The following is a 19,687-nucleotide window of genomic DNA, read 5'->3' as shown; positions in this document are numbered from 1 at the left end:
ATAAGACACGTGTGAAATCACATCATGGCCGAACAAAAAAAAGTAACACCAGATAAATGACCTAGTGCTGCTAAAATGTTATGTAATATGAGTTATGTTGTAAACACGACACTGCAGGGACCATTGTAATATCCCAACAAAACTAATACTGCTTTATTCATCCATGAGCAACCGATTAGTCATAAACCAGGCTGATAGTAGCCGACAACCAGCGTACACGGGAAATAACACATATGTTGAAATTCTTACTTAGTAAATGTTTTGCATCTATTTAACACAAGTCTTGTGGAGTCTTGTACTTTTATCAACACATAGGGGGATAAATGCTGTGATTAAGGGACTCGTGTAAAGTGAATCAGTGTTGCATGTGAGTCATCCTCGTGCCATCATTAAACCACAATGTGCAACCAAGCCAAACGGCAGCGTGTTTTTAACTGTGACGTCTGTGGCAACAACACCCTCCTACTGCGTTTACTTCCCGTACACCCATGATACCTGGCAATTAGGTTGTTTTTTTGTGTTCTTTTTTTTTTTTACCCCAATCCCCTTCAAAACCTCCAATATTTAACACATCGTAATAGCCATCTACCTGTCCTGCTGCACTTAAAAGCATTGGACAGTGAGGGAAGAGAAAAAGAAAAGGGGGGCAGAGACTTTTTCCACCAGAGCAGTAAAGCACACTTGATGTTATTATCATCTCTGGTGAATTATCTGGTAATTAATCAATCATCAGGCTCACTCATGCAATCCCAATGAAACCCAGCATCACTGTTGATCAACCTGAGCAGGGTTGACCTATGAGAAATCAATGTGCAGCCATGATTCAAGGCAAACGCTTTAGAGCTTCTTTCACTTGGATAAAATAATTAGAGCACGGTAAATTACATGTCACAGTATCTGCATCACAAGGGAGGGAAACAATTGCAGTCCATTTAAAACCTTTAATATTGCACGAATAAATTTAAGGGAACATTAAAAGATTGCAGGACAAATCATCCCTTGAACTCACATCGATCATTTTCACCACATTTGACCAAAAAAACCTCACCACTTCACTGTGAGGCCAAGTTCAAAACAATCACATATGTTTAAAAAGAGAGTACAATGACAGACAAACTCGTAGAATAGGACATTACATTCTCTCTCTCTCTCTCTCTCTCTCTCTCGCTGTCTTTGCCTTTCATCACTCTCATCATAATTCACTCACACACTCACACACTCACACACTCACACACTCACACACACACACACACACACACACACACACACACACACACACACACACACACACACACACACGTCTGGTACGGCTGGGTGGGAGGCCTTGGCCCAGCCACAGTCAACTGGTCCCAGCCCCAACAAGGAAACAATTAATCATGTGTGAGCGGCTGTCTGAGTGTCTGCTTTCTGGACAACAACAACACTCAGCCATCTATCTCCCCTCAAGGCAGGACAGCCAGCCAGCACACCACGCAGGCATGCACTCTCTCATCCTCACACACTCACAGATGTGGAAGAACAAGAATAAAAGTGCAAATCCAAATTCCAAATACACGCAAATGTACAAAAATGTACCCATACAGGCGTAAAGACACATGCACAAACGACACGCTAATGCATGGACAACAGATGGGAATAACACACACACACACACACACACACACACACACACACACACACACACACACACACACACACACACACACACACACACACACACACACACACACACACACACAGAGACACAGAGGTGCTGCCTGTTTTGTCATCCTAATCAGATAGATGTCAGCACTTCCTAATGGTCATGATGACATATACAGGAGCTACATGTTGCTGCCTCACCAAATCTCTGAGATCAAAGGCAGACTAAAAGAACTCAACTTTCTTTTGTAATTCATTTGAGAGCAATGGCTTTTACCACGGTTGCCTTTGATTTTGCTGTTCATTACAAAAAAACAGAATGGAAGGACTGGGGTATTCTTCTTGCACTCTTCTCAGATGATGGAGCAAAGTTGAGTTGACAGTCATTTCATTTCAGGAAATGTAGTCCTTTTTTAATTTAACTCTTGGTCTTCCGACATGGCAAGGCAGTTTAGGAGTGAGGTAAAGCAGACTCAATGAATCGAAATAGGAAATGTGTCGTTCCATTTACATTGCTGCATCTACCTCAGACAGCGGGTGGTTTGTGAGTGTGGGCGTGTGTACATGTCGTTGAGTGTGTCCGAACATCATGTTAGTTTCAAAGTGCGTATTTTTGGTGTAAGCATATGTTCATCTGTATATGTGTTAGGGTCCAACCTGGTGAAAAAAAGGGCCCTAAACCTCAAGTGAAGCAAACAAAGAGGCCGGTGTGTGTTCCAGGATGGGGCATCTGGATGGCATCAGGTGAGACTGGCAGATTGGTAGTGACATAGGTTACTCCCGAGGTCCCTGGTGAGAAACACATCGCCGTAGTCGGCAGTGGAAACAGAGCTTTGAAGCGCCACCACGTAAAAGGAGGCTTCTGCATTTCAATGTTTTCATGTAGCTAGTTTTTTTTTATTATTACACCACCAACCGCTGGCTGAAGATAGGCCTCCTTCGCAGGTGGACCACAAATGACAGTTAGTTAGCAAATGACAAATAAGTGAAAATCAGTCAAGAAAAGAAATCAAAGATATGTATACACAGTGATGTCCATGCCCCAATCATTGAATGAAAATCCTTACAGTTACGTTGTGTGGGAATACTTCCATTTAATACATGATGGAGTGCAGTTGAGAGAGGAATCAGTATTTGAGATCATGAGTCATACTAAACAAGCACAGTTGTTTCAAAGTCCTAGTTGTAAACCTGCATCTGGTTAGCTTAGCATAAAGAATGAAAACTCTCTGTCTAAAGGTAACACAATCTACCTATCAGCACCTCTAAAGCTCACTAATTAACACATGAACTCACATGGAAAATGAAGTGAAAACCACATGTTGTTGTAGTCGTTGTCCAAAGCTAAGATGAAAGGCCAATGGCTGAAGCATCATTATTATCTTACAGATATGAGAGTGGTTTTGATCTTCTCATCTAACTCTCTGCTAGAAACAGTCTATTCCTGACACAGGTGTTAGTCTATAGATAGCAGAGTGACAGCTTAGCGTCTTGGATCAAGTGGGCTGTTAAGATGAACACCTAACCCAAATCTATACAAGAAATCCTTCAAAGACATTTAATCACACTATTCATGTTCAATTCTAAAACTTCCTGCACCAACTTGAACTTCAATTAAGTAATTTAGACGAATGCAACCATTCTCTCGCTCCCTCCTTCCCTCGCTCAGTCCAGGTGGCAGCTTGACAGGAAGAGTAACAGGAAAGGACTTAAAGATTTGCTGCTGCTCGCATTCTCCTTCAAAGACAAATGCCCCTCTGATCATTTCCCACAATGCTCCTTGCACGGAGGCCTCTGTGATCAGTGGTTATGAGAAAGCACAGGAAGCACAGGACAGATAGCTGCCTCAACTTGGGGAAGAAGGGGGAAAAAAGAGAGGTACGCCTCCTCTTTTTCTGCATCTACGACCTGCTCCCCCCGCCCTCATTCCATCAGCCTGGTCGCTCTGCTTGTGCGGGAAGCATCTGGGTTCATTTATCCCAACCCAGGCAAGCTGGAGGACCCCTGTGCCCTCTCGGGTTGCAGGGTCTGAGCATGTTTCAGTGTGGGTCCTTGTTGTTGTCGAAGAGAAGAGCTTGAGCCTGCCCGTTATCCAGTCTGGACCATCTCAAACCTCCCATCCACCCCTTTCTTTGCTTCGCCAGGCCCACGGCCCATCCCAGATGCCCCGGGGCATGGTTAGTGTAGCGCTTCATCTAAACTGAAAGATACTAAACAGATTCATGCAGAAGCTTCGGAGAAGACAGCCCGCCTTGAGGTTTAGGTTGGCAGAAGGAAAGGAGGGAGAATCTGCAGCGGAAGCAAAGCTGGTACTTCAAATAAATGTGTGTGTGTGTGTGTGGGGGGGCTGATATTAACGTTACGTGTCTCACATGTCTATGAACGCACACGTCAACATTTGCATGCATAACGAGCCAAGCGGATGTACACTGCATCCGCAATACGTGCACAGGAAATGCACTCCCATGTCTCAAGACCGCAGGTGAAATGCCCTGAGAAGGCCATTCGGCCCTACTGTTTGGTTTAATCCGCAGTCCACTCCTCTCCAAACGTCAGTCCAGGTTATCAATCTGCACAGATGAATGGAAGCAGAGTGAGTCTGGCTGGTTACTTAAAGTCATTGAGAAGTTGTTCAAACACCCAGTTATTATAGTGTAAACAAAAGTGGCTTGTCACACGCTATTACAGATATGGTGTTTACAAGAATGCCACTTTAATGCAGTGCATGTTATGTATGATGATTAAGGATAGTGTTTGACAACCAACTGATTGGAGAAATGAAAGTAGATTATAATAGACAGTGTTTTGTTGTTACACAGACAGCAGAGACTATGCAGAGGACTCTATTATTTTGCTAATAGCTTTTATGTATTAGCACAAATAATGTGTTTCTCATGAAGAGATAGTGCATCATAAAGAAGAACAAAAGGGACGTAAAACATCAGGATAGACATATTAATCACTTTTTTTGTCTTGGAAGTATCAAAAGGCTAATTTTCTCCCATTATTATTCTTCTCTTCTTCTTTTACGTTATGCAAAACAGATTTGTTTGAGTTGTACAATACAATCTGGGCAGTCCATCTGTGTGGTTATATATATATATAAAATAAAAAAAAGAAAAGTTCAACAGTTATATAAAATTCCCACTTGGGCAAGTGTGAAGTTTGCAATGGTTTGTGAAAAGGGGCGTTTTCATCTGTGTCGTTCAAATGCTGAGCACAACTGGAACGACTCTGGCATCAATCTTGGCTCTTAGATGAAACATTCTTAATTAGAGGGGAAGTAATGTGGTTATAATCAAGTGGTTGCAGGTTTGTAGCCACTGTGTCCATCAACAGCCATGTGTCCTGCTGATGTGTCCTTGAGCAAGACATTCAGCTTTTCACAAATGACAGATCAGAATAACAACGTCTGTTGAAATTGCAGCAAAACAAGGACCACCCAAATTGGGGACAACAAATTTGATGACACACTCTACTTTTAAATATTTTAATGTTGTACTTTTAGAGAATAACTCTTCTGTGTGTGCCCACAAACATGATCCTGTTTGCCTGAAGAATTTGACATGACTGCATACAGGCATTTATGTTAACAACCTTTCTGTTTTGTTCTACATATGCCACATTTTGTTGACTAATGTTTAAACAGCTCAATTTGATATTATCTTATATTATTCTAATTGTTAAAAAATCCCATAAACAAATGTATTTCTTTCAACAAGCTCGGCACTGTAGTTGTTTGCAAATGTTACAAGTAAACAGTGCATATGTTTGGGCCAATTTCAGCAACGGATTCACACACATTTTTTGCTTTAAAAAAACCAAACACTTTGCAACGGTGATCTGCTGTTAAAGTCGTTGTTTTCTATGGCAGGAAGAGAGGAAAAATTGTGCTTTTAGAAATATTCAGTTAAATCACATTGGTTAGTATGAAGGTGTCATAATACACATTTATTGGATTTTTGCACCACAAAAACAACACATTTATGTTAGGATGAGAGTGCAACAATATAATCTCAATACAATTGCTAATGACTCTCCATCAACCGATCAATATATTCCTCAGTTGTTTCCGGATTTGAACTCTTTAGCATGTATCTCCATCCCACACATTTAAAAAGGACGTTAGGAATAGGGAGAGTCAATGTGAAACTGTATTCTTGAGCTGTGTAAAACAGCCATTGCCACAATCGGCCTCTTTTTTTCAGGTCAAAAATGTTAAATTTTAATTTCATTACCATGTCATGAATACGTCTTTGGGAATCCATTAAGCCTCTCCTGACTAAAACTACAATAGGAATTCACATTTGACCAAAAAAAGCAAAGAAAGGGTTGGGAATAAGAATAAAGCCCTATCAAGAACATTACTGTAAAGCTGTTACAGCTCTTTCAGTCCACTTAAGAGGAGGCAGCAAAAAAAGAGAAAGATGTGAGTGACTGACAGATGATAGCAATAAAAGTAAGAACAAACTGGCCATTTTACTGCGGTAGGGCCATTTGAGAAGGGATTATTAACTTGTCAGCATTTCAAACTGAGACACAACTTTTTCTCCTCTAAAACACATCCCCATGTCTCTGTTACTTTTATTAGAAAGTCTTTAAAACCTTTTGACCCCAGAGGGCCTCCGTTATTGGCTGTTAATAGGGACTCGCTGGTCAGTGGGGAGAACCTAAGTGCCCTATTAATCATTTGTTTAGAGCTCGGGTCTATTTTGGAAGCTCTGTGTTTAGTGTGAGTTAAAAATAGGAGGAGGCAGATTGAGACAGCCGTCTGCCACTCATCGCTCACGCTGTCAGGACGCGTGGGCCCTTGGGGACGCGGGCAGGAGACCCCTCAAGCCAATGAAGTTAAAAGGTCGCAAGGTTTATCATTATTACCCACTTACTGTGGCGGCCGACAGAATCATTGTTTTTTTGATTTCTTAAAATAGAGGCCGGAAGGCTCTAAACAAAAAAATTAATTCCGTTGAAGGTACGTTTTAAAGATTATTTTCACATAAACAACCAAGAGTTGCATGTAAAAGCTGCTCTGCACTGTTGTTTACATGACACAAAAACATTTTGCCTCTCATGAATAATACTCAAGCAAAGCAAATGCTGTGACATGCTTCCTACAAACTGCCACAAGTAAGTGAGTTGTTTGCTGGCAGATTGACAGCGATGGGAAATAATATGTCATGGGATCAAATCATTAATCTTGTCAAATATTGTCATATGACAGGGGAAAATACAGGTGTGGAGATTGCATCCACTGATAAAACATTACTTACAGCCATTTTTCCAATAAGCGATGGACTCGGTGCTGTCAATATTTGCAGGGGATGCGAGGTATGCCCTAGCGAAGGCCATTTTGCGAAGAGCAGAGAGCCTGCTGGGAAAAATACAGTGGTTCATGCTGGGTCTCTGGGAAGCTGAAAAGCCACCGGCAAAAAGCTATGAATTATTTTGAGCGCAAAATACATTTTCTTTGAAGACTGTCGGGCCATTAGAGCCCTTTTGCTCCCTTTTAAATTGTTTTTATGCTGTGAGTAATGTTAACCTTTGCTTTTGTAGTCATGAAATTCTCTCTGCAGCTTTTTCCCTCCTGGCACAAAGCACAGATGGGCTAGAAGAGCTGGAAATAAAGTATAGGAACCATTTACGGCAACGAAAGAATAGGTAAAAGAAAGGAACTGAGGCTTTTATTCTGACGTCTATTAGACCTCTGTTCCTCAGTAGACTACTAGAGAGACTCAATGTGCATTAGAATAAATCCACACACGAGATAACCACGTTTAATAAAGTTTTAAATATGTTGCTGCTACTGGGGGACACAAATCAAACATCATAGGAGCTATAATTAAGAGCCATAACACAAGGACTGTTGATTTTGATAATGAGATTTTCAAGAAGAAAGTGTTTTTTTTATGTGATCACCGTGGATGGATCATGAACTAATGGGCACCAACACGAAAAAGGCCCCGTCCCTTCATACCAGATCAACCCAACACATTGTTTGTTGTTGCTTTGCAGGTTTTCAGCTGTATTTTAATGGTAAATCTTGGCTCAAATGTTGGTTGAATACCATTGAAAATATGATTTTCAAACACCCTTTTTCCTGATTTCTTAAAGCAGAGCGATTTCAATTTCTTTAATAGTTTTAATTCATGTTTACTGGAGCCTACTGGATTGACTAAGACTTGTCAATACTGAAGGCTCATGAATAAACAAAGTGACCAGAATGTCCTGATGATAAATGCTTATTACAGTCACATTGAACAGAGTCTAGACTTTTCCGCCCATAATGGTCACACATTCAGGGATGGGACAGAAGCAGATTTGAGGCATATTATTATAAACACAGAAGGATAGAATATAACTGAATAGGTCACGTCTAATACAAGACACAGGTACGACGGACACTTTCTCTCTATCTCTAAGCACAAGCACATATTATCGGATCAGTGGGTTTACCGGTGGCTCTGATACGCACAAGCCTCTGACCAGTTGACCTCTCGTGCCCATGCGCCACATGCTCAGCTTATCCTCCTTTCCTGTCGCTGCACCCGTGCGTGATCTCTGTGGGGACATCCTCACGCAAGAGGAAGTGTTCGGGACTAACTTGTTGACGGTGATCTCGATCCTATCATGGCAGCAAAGGTAAGCTGAGTTTTCCACTTTGGTTTATCCCCTTTTTTTCTGAGGGGGCTGTCTCCTTGGCGCTGGTGTGCTCGGACCCGGGAGTGTCTTTCACGGGAACTTTCCACAGGTCAAGTTACATGCCGGTTAGTCTGCTAAGAGGATGTGCTGGAGGTTGACACCGACCACACGACAATGACATCGGGTCTTTACTGTAGCCGGTTGAACCAGTTTGATGTTGTCGAACGGTTTCTAAGCCCCACGGACTGAACTGTCATTGCAACAATGATGCAAAGTGCAGCCATGACACTGTTGCTGCTTTTTCATCCCTGCTGCTCCACTGAGGCCCAGTCTCCAGTTCACTGCTGTGTCTCTGTCTGTAATCACAGGTAACCTTGGTTAGCAGCACGCTGCATGCTGTCACATCCAGGGGCCGCAACTTTATCCAGGCTATTTAAACATGACGGTGCTGTCATTGTTTGTATGTTTCAGAAACTGGTTAATTTCACTCTCTCACACGTCCCACGACCACCATTTCTGCGTAATTGTACAGTCCACTTTGTTTTCTATTTAATTTTTTTATTATTCACCAGCAACATCATTATCTTCTCCAGGGGGATCCCAACCAAGAGTTCAGGGCCCCCAAGTCGCCACAATACACATCTGAGGGGTTGCAAGATTATTATTAACAGAGTTGAAAATGACAAAAAACACATTTGGGATAAATATACAAGCTTTTTCTAGAGCTTTCTAAATCTACCGTCTTTTTCAGTGAGTGTATTCGGGATAGAAAAGCCCCATAGAAAACGCTAGTAAATTAACCTTGAGTTTAGATTTTTATAATAAGGTCAGGAATGAGTGGCCAAGAATTATTTGTAATTTGTAATTGTTGAGGTCTTTCTCTTTGCTTGTGAATTACTGGATAAGTTTACATCTTTATCCTCCCGAAAGTATTCAAATATAACGTTCTGAACCACTGCTGAACAGCATTCCTCAAACGATGCAGGATGCAAAGTGGGGCATTGTGTATGAAAGTTGTACTCACAGATGTTCACTTATTGTCTTGCAGGCAGTTCTGCCTAGGAGGGCCGAGCCCGCTGAGTTGAAAGCCATTTTTGAAAAGGTAGGTTTGCTTCGTTTTTCATCAAATTCTAAAGCTCAGCGTGCATCCTTGTGTCTGTATCTGTTTTTCTCTTTACAGTATGCTGCCGTCAAGAAGAATGACGAGCGCTTCATGTCACCACATGACTTTGTGAGCCGTTTCCTCCATGCCCACACAGACATCCAGCTTTCAGACGAGGCCTCGAAGCTGCTGGCTGGAGTGGTGGATCAGAAGAAAGATGGGTTGGTGTTCTGGTGTTTCTTTTTTAATATTCGGTGATCTGATGTTTCACACATGTTAAGGTGTTGGTACCCTGTGAATTTGGAGACGTTAGAGGGTGTATTTATGGAATAACTACCATTATAAGTGCAAGGATGGGTCACACATACCGTACTATGATAGATAGACGACAAATATGTATTCTTTTCATGAGGCTTGTACTGTTTGAAAATTACTGTGAAATTGCTATGCTGAGTCTCGGTTTAAGCCACACAACTATCTCTTCTCATTAATATCAAGCCAACTGCTAAGTACTAAGCTTATGAAAGACTCTTATCAAAGCTATCAGTACATGTATTATGTATGTCTTTGATCTTGTGCGACTCCCTTTCTAGTGGTATTTAGCATTTTATAAACAAACCTATGACTGCATCCTTTGGTGTGAAAAAAAATAAGAGAAAAATCACAGAAGGATGTTCATTCTTGAATTATATGGCAAAGAGACATCAAACCACCAAAGGCCTCTTTCAGGTGTTTCCTTCTTTGTAGATACACCCCCAATTTCACACTTACTCCTCCCCCCACCCCCATCACCCCTGTTTTTTCACATTAATATGTATGTATTTAATGATACATAATGATGGGTAATAAAATGTAAGGGTAAGTCAAAAAAGGCTTTTTTTTTAAACACATTGCCATGGTAACCACCTGGGCTTCTACAAAGAGCAAAGTGCACATGGCTGTGTAGCTTCATGTTATTACATCTGCTTTAAGGTCTGTGTGTGTGTGTGTGTGTGTGTGTGTGTGTGTGTGTGTGTGTGTGTGTGTGCACACACACACACACACACACACACACACACACACACACACGTACACAAAAAACACACACATGCACTGTAATTGCCCATGCTATTCAGGAGCACTCCGTTGCATTGTGCGGCTTTGGAGCAGGATAAATGGTGGCCGTGGCATCAGGGTAAATCTATTAGGAACCCATGGCCCAGGCTTTGTATCTAAACCTCATTTTGGTTTTGTGGAGGGAAATGGAAATGATATAGGGGTAAAACAGGAAAAAGTCTGTTTAGACCTAGTTTTAGATGCTATTCATTTTTTTTTTACAGTTGACTTTGTAAAGGCCTCATGATGTTCATATTTTGCGATGTGTTATTTTCCACCTGAACTTTGATAGATAAATGATTTGACGAGACACAGAATCTGGATGATTATTCTGCAAACCTGTGTCTCCTGAACACAAAACAAATGGATAGAACAAAGTAGAGATGTGGCAACATCAGCACCGTTAGTGGTAGCTGGAAACACAAATGCATTGTTTTTCAAGCGCGCATCTGTGAAAACCTTATGAAAAGAACCGGGCGGAAGACAAAACAAACCACTTTAGTGACTGTATTTTCATCCAGCTCGCCCCGATCTCATGCAAATATTGTGAACAATACGTTTCGCTTGGTACATGAGCGGAGTGTATTTGACGCTAGTGTGCCTGATGCTGTTTTTTGCCAGATAGGACTCCATTTCAACAAGATGTGTCAGGGGTAATAGATTTAGCAGGGGGTCGGATGGCAGCCAGCATGCTCGCTTACTTTTCTGTGAGTATTTGTGTGAGAGAAATCTGACTTAGATGCCAGTGTGTATGTGAGTGGTTTGTTGTGTATGTGTTGAGATGTAAACAGTGAAAATGCATTTGTCTGCCTATCTGCGACTGTGTAAATCAGGAGATATAGTGACAGTCGTAACAATCTGTTATGTGGAAATCACTTTTCTCCCTCTTATTCTCGCCGCTCCCAGTGAGACAGAGAAACAGATAGATACGAGGGAGACTTTGGAGGTGGAAGAGATGTCTCAATTTCCACGAATCAAATGTTTTGTGTATGTGTGCGCTGACATACGGAGCTACAGGATGGTTTGAAGATTTTCCTCTTTGACTCGACTTATTTATTTCCTCCTTATTCGCTTTTGACTTTCTCTGCATTCCTCTGCTCTCATGACTTTCTTTACACCCTCTCGCATACCATAATGCACTCTGAGCTTCCTTCATTTCCGTTGGACTGCTTCCGATTCCCTACCTTTCTGCTTCTCTATTCCTTTCCCCCCCCTGATATGTTGATAGAAGCATCTGTTCAAGTGTGAAAAACCACCACTTCAGTTTAAACCTCTAGGAGGTTTGAAGAAAAAAAAACTTTGTTAAGGGAGCGTGCTGGGAAAATAGCAGTCTGCCAGCTGCTGTGGGTATGCTGGATTTGTACTGTTGGGTGTCCACCGAACAGATACTCGCAGCTAGCATTCATCTTGGTGTGTATGTGAGAGAGTGTTTTTGTGGTGCGTCTGCGTGTGTCTTTTCGGTGTGCAAGGACGCTCTCGGTGGGTGGAAGGCTGTCAGTAACAATGCCAAGATGCCAGGCACAGTGATTATTGAAGCCCCTCTAGGCCCCTCTCTCCCACTACTATCAACGAAGGAAAGCTGTCTTCCTATCAGCCAGGCCTAAACAACACCATGCATTTATGTTACTTGTAAACAATGTTTCTAGGCCTGGTTTTCAGGAGTGTATTTAGATGCCTGCTGAGAGGAGTCAGAGATAAAAGCCAGGTGGCAAAGATAAGATAAAAACAAAAAAGATATATGGAATATAGGGTGGAGTTTTTATTCCAGACAGACGTAACGAAGACAGTTTAAATTGCATTGTATTGGCATCCTAACAAAAACATCATTCAGCTGTCATCTGCCGAGGCACTTGCTAGAATTAAGTCTTTGTTTATGTCTTGTGTGTTACATCTCTGGTTTGATACATGTCACGGATATGTCAGCGACTACTTTACGATTCAATAAAATCCAGCGGAGTAAAGCAAGTACACAGTACACTGAAGAGACGCCATGCGACAGTATCACATTAGCCCGTCTCCTAAAGTTCATCCCAGGCTGCATGCATGGATCGGCTAGCCCTGGACACATGCCATAACAGTTGATGGTTGGGAGATGCTGTTGGTTGATTTGATTATTGAGTGTCTCGTTGGGGTTGGGTCTGCATAGCAAAAACGATGGCTTCCCCCTCTCATGGTAATCATTTTGCAGCCGTCATGGCGCTGCTAATCAACCATCATAAGCTCCATCCTCGGCCACAGAGCTGTGTGTAGATGCTTACGAGCACGTGGAATGTTTTTTTCTCTTGTGTGTTATGGAGATGCCCCCTGGATCTTGTCTGGACTCCCTGGTCTAAACCTTGGTCCAATCCCTTCATGATCAGCAGCCCTCTCTGTTACACTAATATGCTGATTATCTACGTCTGGAAAAATGCAGACGGGAAGACCAGCGCGCATGTTAATTGATGTGTGTGAAAAACGAAGAAATATGCCTTTTCCCCTCAGTTCTGCCTGGGAACACTATACCACTATTGCTCTGTGAGTCCTCGCACTATAGCCGGTACCTGCTCAGACTCCTTTATAACCTCTCTGAGCTATAATTTCTGTGTGTACATCTGTCACAAAAGACTGATCATTATTGGAGCGTTTGAGAATCTTCCAGCAGCGTAAGCGGCAAAGGTATTAGCTTTGTTTTTAGCAGTGGATCCACGGTCACAGCAGTGTGCTTTTGTGCCAACTTCCACCTACTTGCCGTCAGCAGGCCCCCGCTCTTAAGCACCAGCTGCTTAATACAACCTTTAGTCGTGCCTTTAAGGCGACAGCTGATCTAATTTGCTACTGAGGAGAATCGTATGCTCACTTCTTTTGTCTTAGTATCTCTCTTGCTGTATCCATCACACATCTACTATTTTCGGTAAAGGTATTGATGCCATAATACCATTATGTTTTTGAAAGTGTTGATCTGAGCTGTTTATTTTGACTGTTTTGGTCTTTTACATGAATATCTTTGCAGACTAAAAAAGGCCAGTAAATCCTGCTTTTTTTCTTCTTTTTCTTTTTTAACCTTTATCAGGTTTCTTTGGCAGCCATGGTGTTATTTTGATAAACAATATTTTGTCAGTCTGATTTTGGACAGAAAGACTGATATTTTTCTCCTGGACGGTATTTTTTTCAGCACATGAGGATGCACATAAGCACATACAGATCTGAACCACGCAGATTCCAAACAAACACATCTAAATTTCATCAGTACCATAATTAATTAAAAATGTAATCATTGCACCCCCCCCTCCTTCTCTGTACTCCCCCCTTGGAAATTAAAACAGGTTTAATAGAAGGATGCACCAGGACCACTCATTAGCACTGACCCCTCCTGTAATTATCTGAGCCATTTGTGATATTCATAATGGTCTTGTGGCAACACTGAACAGGGCCGAAATAAAGGCGAGACTGCGTGGTCCAGTTCCCCGCAGCAGAACTCTCCTATGGGAGCTCTTAGTGGGTTCACACAATACAGATGTTTATGTTTATTTAGTTTGTGTTAATTATGCATGTAGGCATTTGTGTTTACTATTGAGAGACAGGAGATGAAATAGTATTGTTCAAAACACTGACACACTTGGAAGCGGAGGCAGTGGTATTTAGTGGTAATAAGACAACTGATCCGTTGTGTTTTACTTTCAACTCATAGCTTATATCTCAGTGCTGATGCAGCTTGGCTGTTCCACCTGACATTTACTAAATCGCATATCTATTGAATGGAATTGTATTTCCTTAAGTGTCTATACCAACTCCCTCCTCTCCTGTCTACTTGGTTTAAAATGGCCCACTAAAATTTAAACCTTCATATTTAATAATTTTTCTGGTTGTAAAGTTGACTCTCTCTCTCTCTCTCTCTCTCGCTCTACCAGCTGCCAGCTCAGACTGGGAACACACACTGAGCCTTTTAAGCTGTTTTATTTTCTTGCTGTCAGACTCAATGAGTTTATGACATTACATATGGAATAACATACTACTGGATAAAAGGCCTCTTGAATGGTGCGTAGCAGAGACTGATTGGTTGTCTAAGTGTGCTGCTTTGTCACCGTGTGGCAGTAATTACAATGGAGTTTGTATTTTAATGCAGTGTTACATTAGCTTGTTTTTTGTATTTAATATTTAATTTTATTAGTGCAACATAAGTTCTTCTTGACTACATGAACATCAAATACTCTGTCTCACATGTGTTACTGATAAAGTATTTATACAGGGCACTTGAAACATGAATACCACATTAATAAATCAACTCAAATGTCTAGCAGTCTATCACAGTCCGACCTATCTTTTCTTTCTCAGGTTGATCTCCTTTCAGGAGTTTGTTGCGTTCGAGTCGGTGCTGTGTGCCCCGGACTCCCTCTTCATGGTGGCCTTCCTGCTGTTTGATAAAGCAGGCAGTGGAATGACCAGCTTTGGTAAGTCCTTCATAGAATATGAATAAATATTACTGTAGTCATGTTTGCAGAGAGGGAGTCTTACTGAACAATTAGCATGTTATGTGCCCTACAAGAGACCTGGAATTATGTATTGATAATTGAGGAGTTCAAACCACAGAAACTCATGATCACGTATGTTAAAGAAATTTCGTGCTCATTTTCAAATATTGGTATTATGGTTTTCATTATGTCTTTCCTCCCCGCTTTTTACTTTTTTCCTTATTTAATCTCTCTTCAAAAATCAAGATTACTATTTCATACTACCTTCTGTGTGGAGGACCAGGGAAATAATGCGGAAATAATGCATATTCTTTCTATATAAAAAGGAAGTTGAGACGATTTGTCTGTCTATTTATAAGGCATTCGCAGGTCTATGTATTTTAATTGTGATTTTGTATGTATTTTATTCTATTAATGATTTGTACTATCTGGACCTTGAGTCTGAAATAAAAAAATTTAACTGAAAACTTTTTTTTAATTGATTTAAAAAGATTATTAACTTCACTGTTATTATGTAAGTTCAAGTCTAAACACTGCTTTTCTTTGCATTTGACATTAAACAAATACTCATGAACACACAATCCTGAGTGTGCACGCTCCTCTTAAATGCACCTCTGAAAAAGTTTTTACACAAACTCCTCGTTTATTATCTGAGGGTCTGACCTCCGCTCGTCTATTCTGTTATGGTTGCATCCACGAACAAAAAAAATCCTGTACGTGGTACGGTACCTCGTCTGTAGAGACGATAAGGTTAGGTTTGGAGGTGGAGAGAGCTGGTGGCAACTAAAGGATGGAGCTGAAGGTGGAGGAGGGGTGGGTAGCTCTTTGTGCACGATTGGCACCATCACTCTGATGCCTGGAAGCTCCGAGGTGAAAAGGGAAGACATTTGTACTCGTTGCTTATTTCACATTTGCCTAATTGATTTAAACAAGTCTAATGCCAGCCTTCTGTAGGTGTGCGAGGCTTCAGCACATTACGCTTGATTTGAAATGCAGCGCACACATCCCGCTAGCAAACAGGGAAGAGTAAGTGAATTTCATTTTAATTGTCGCTGTCGACAGGTTGCAAGATCATTGCGGGTGATTATATATGCACATATGTAAATTTTCATATTTAAAAGGATCAATTAGAGTGACGTTGTCTTGCTGGCAATTAAAAGGTCTGCTGTTTTCCTGCGTCTCCCAAAGGTTAATGAATATCCCAATGCCTGTGAATTATGAGACTCACACACAAGTGGAAAATTGCATGAAAAACATACCACACATCATGCCACGCACAAACACTGACTACAGTGTCTGCCACTCGCATCGCTTTACCTTTTTACCAAAAGCAAATAACTTGTGACTGAGATTATGGACTGGTTGCTTTATTAGAATTCTCCCCTTTTCCCAGATTAAAGAGCCTCACCAAGGCACAGAATAAAGAACTCTGTTTTATTACCTATTAAAAAACATTAATAGCTCAGGCTTATTTCGCATTAAAGGCCCGTTTGTTTTCCCATGTAATAAATGTCTGTACTCTGATTTCTTTTTATTTCATTTTCTATGAAGCCATTTTTATTTGATAATAACCTGAGTAATTTCTGTTAAGCACAGTGCTCCGATTTCTTGGCACTTAAAAAAATAAATGCATAATTTGGTGGAATGTTGAGTTCATAAAAATTGCAACATAACATGGCATATGAAATGTAGTTGTGCGTCAGCCAGAAAGACAAAAAAAAGACAAAAAACTAAAGAGGACTGAGTGTTGACAGGTCTATAAAAGCTGATAATATAAACGGCGGGTTCTGGAGCGGCCTCTCCTTTAAAGAGTTAAAGGCTGTATATTTATTGCCTCATTACAGTGTAAAAAAAACAATGCACAAGCTGTCTTCCCTCAGAAGGTAAGGCTGAGCTGAAGTAAATGTCACCTTTCTCTTTCTCTCTTTTTTTCCCTCCCTGTCTGTCTTTATAAAAAAATTGTTTCTTTCCTCCTTTCCTTTCTCCACTCGTTCAGCGCAGCTTGTTTGGTAATAAGAAACAGGTCGCTCTATTGGTTTGTTTTTGTTTCTTTAGTAAGGCTGTAATTTAGGACTCATGTTCAGTGTCTCTCCACTCTGCTGGCTGCAGAGGCTTAGAGGGTTCAGGCAGAGGAATATAAGTGAGAAGAAAAAGCTTTCCTTCTGAATACAGAGCCTACACAGCTCAAACTAGTTCTGCCATGTGTCATTCAAGACTGATTTAGAGTTTAGGGACTTAAGTCTCAATCAGAGCAGAATTGTGTTCTGGAGATTGACGTTGACGTTTTGTCACAAACAGTCACATGCATTTTTTTCCCCCCAAAATCAAATAATTACTAATGTTAACCGCCAGATAGGAAACACATGCTAAGACCTGACTCACAAGCCTTTGTAACGACAGATTTGAGATCTTTATTAGAGCAAAGTAAAAGAGGAAGAAGTATTTGATCATTGTTTGTTATGAAAACATGAACATACAGAAAGGAGAATATTGAAAGGATTTTAATGGAGGTGAAGGCCTTATTGATGGATTGTTAATGGATAGTCGTTGGCCTTGAAAGTGGCGCGTAATCTGTAAAATCTAAACAGAACTGTAATTTTATAGTTGTAAACGATGTGAGGAAAAACTGTTGTTGTTTTAGTCTCTTTGCTTGCTGATTTTTGTTTAAATGATCTATCTACATTCATCAACACAGCAAATCTGATTGTAAGACTTTGAACTTAGTACATTACTGTACCTGAGTACAATTTTGAGGTAATTGTGCTTGAGTGCTCTCATTTTATGTTAAGTATATCATACGGTGGAAATTAGCTCCAGCTTTACCAGCTACAGTAAAATGCTATTTACACATTAATGCACAAGTAAAAGATAATGTTGCTGATATTGCTTCAGTACTGTTACTTTAATGCAAGACTTTTACTTGTAGTACAGTATTGCGAGTGAAATATCTGAATGCCTCCCCTAATTCTGGTCCACTATGGCATGGAGTTGTTGCATCTTGTGATTAGGCTGTCAAATGAAACTTGTAATCACTCTGTTGTTATTAAAGACGCAATCTTGTCTCTTTTTTTTGCGCGTCTCCTCTGCAGAGGATGTGAAGCAGGTCTTCAGCCACACCACCATCCACCAGCACATCCCCTTTAACTGGGACTGTGAGTTCATACGGCTGCACTTTGGCACACGGAGGGACAAGCGGCTCAGCTACGGAGAGTTCACCCAGTTTCTCCTGGTAGGATTCATGTTGACCACCCGCCCCGCTCGCTCGCTCTCCTGCGTGCCGTTTCCCCCACTCTGCTCACATGAAATCACTTTCTTTGGGTCTTTGTTTTTCCTCTTTGTCTTTGTGCCTTTCATGTCCTTGGCCCTTTTTTTGTGTCGGTCTGTCTAACTAACTCGGTCTTACTTCCATTATCCGGTGACCATCAATGATAGTCAATAAATCCGTATCGACCGAGTTATGTGTCTGTACACACTGCCTTAACCTCACATATTGTTTACAAGCTGTTCCTACGATCCTGTCATCTAAATGTAATGTCATACTTATCTAAGCTCGGGCAGACCAATGTGTGCACATGCGGACGCACACAGGTTTGCCTGATCCCTCTCAAACACAGCCCTCCATATTGACCAGATTAGTTATTAATGAAACACTGAGCATATATATTATGGACATTTTTGGGCATTTGTTTTCCATTAACTGACGTACAGCTATAGCATTACTCCCCTCCACCTTTTCTGAAGCAGGTAGAGGTTCTACCTCCATAAATAGTATAGCTGGAATATTCCTAGTGTATTTGTGGTGTGTGAGCCATTTTCCAATATGATGTCTAGACTTAAATCAGGCCTAAGCAGGGCGAGTTGGTGGTGGGGGTGGGAGAGAGGGCCCGAGCTGTGCCAAGTTTGCATCCACACTCACCATGTATCTGAATGAGCTTTTTATATTACACTTAACTTAGACCAGATGGCTTACACACAGTGGGCAGCAGAGCAAGGATATTGAGACATTGTTATATGTACCGTGCGTCCTTGTGTGGGTATGTGTGTGTGTGAACATTCACTATGTGTGTCTGTACATTTGTGTGGTTCTGCGTGTGCATGTTTATCTTACTTATCTGCTTCACCCTATATGTGTGAGCAGTGGCATGCAAGCGTTGTGTATCTGTGTTTTATGTTTATGTTTGTGTGCTTGTTTGTGTGTGCGTGTGTGTGTGTGTGTGTGTGTGTGTGTGTGTGTGTGTGTGAGTGTGCATGCGTACAAGTCTGTGGCGCTGTGGCCAGGAGACGCTGTACTTTGCATTGACAGCGTGCCCAGTCCTCTCCGAGTCAGTCACCCAGTGGTTTCCAGCTCCTCACAGCAGCACACTCGTTGCTCAATATGAAAATGCACTTTTTCCTGCAAATGCTATTTGATAATTTCTCATTGCTTTTGATTCATACCTCAATAAAAGGCGGCACAAAAAGTGAATTTCATGTTGTTGCAGGGATTTTAAAATTCAAATTTAAATATTGTCCTGCTTTTCATCTTTTTTCACTTGGTCTCCAAAAATTCATGAACATTTTTTTATAATATGATAAAGTATTACATTACTATTATTTTGAGAGGTCTAATGCTTCCTCGGGTTCTATGTAAGTGTGTCAAATGAATAAGACACATTGATACCACTGTGGTGGCGTATTGCTTACTTCCGTTACAGGGCTTAGGTGCAGGTAAAAATGTGTTATCACCAACTCCAGTGACTGATGACAGGGTACAACAACATTT

General features: G+C 41.1%; 1 protein-coding gene across 1 annotated transcript in view; it reads left to right on the top strand.

Annotated features, from left to right (window-relative positions):
- Window positions 1-8,268: 8,268 nt before the first annotated feature.
- LOC117739037 (calcium-binding mitochondrial carrier protein Aralar2) overlaps window positions 8,269-19,687 on the top strand; it is a 42,697-nt gene continuing 31,278 nt past the window's right edge. Inside the window, 5 exon segments of the mRNA XM_034545295.1 lie at window positions 8,269-8,280; window positions 9,329-9,382; window positions 9,461-9,603; window positions 14,789-14,904; window positions 18,015-18,154. Coding sequence (XP_034401186.1) covers window positions 8,269-8,280; window positions 9,329-9,382; window positions 9,461-9,603; window positions 14,789-14,904; window positions 18,015-18,154 — 465 coding nt within the window.

Source organism: Cyclopterus lumpus, chromosome 11 (assembly GCF_009769545.1).
Source record: "Cyclopterus lumpus isolate fCycLum1 chromosome 11, fCycLum1.pri, whole genome shotgun sequence".
NCBI classification, from domain to species: Eukaryota; Metazoa; Chordata; class Actinopteri; order Perciformes; family Cyclopteridae; genus Cyclopterus; species Cyclopterus lumpus.
Note: the sequence above shows the minus strand (reverse complement) of the source record. Positions and strands in the feature narration are given on the sequence as shown.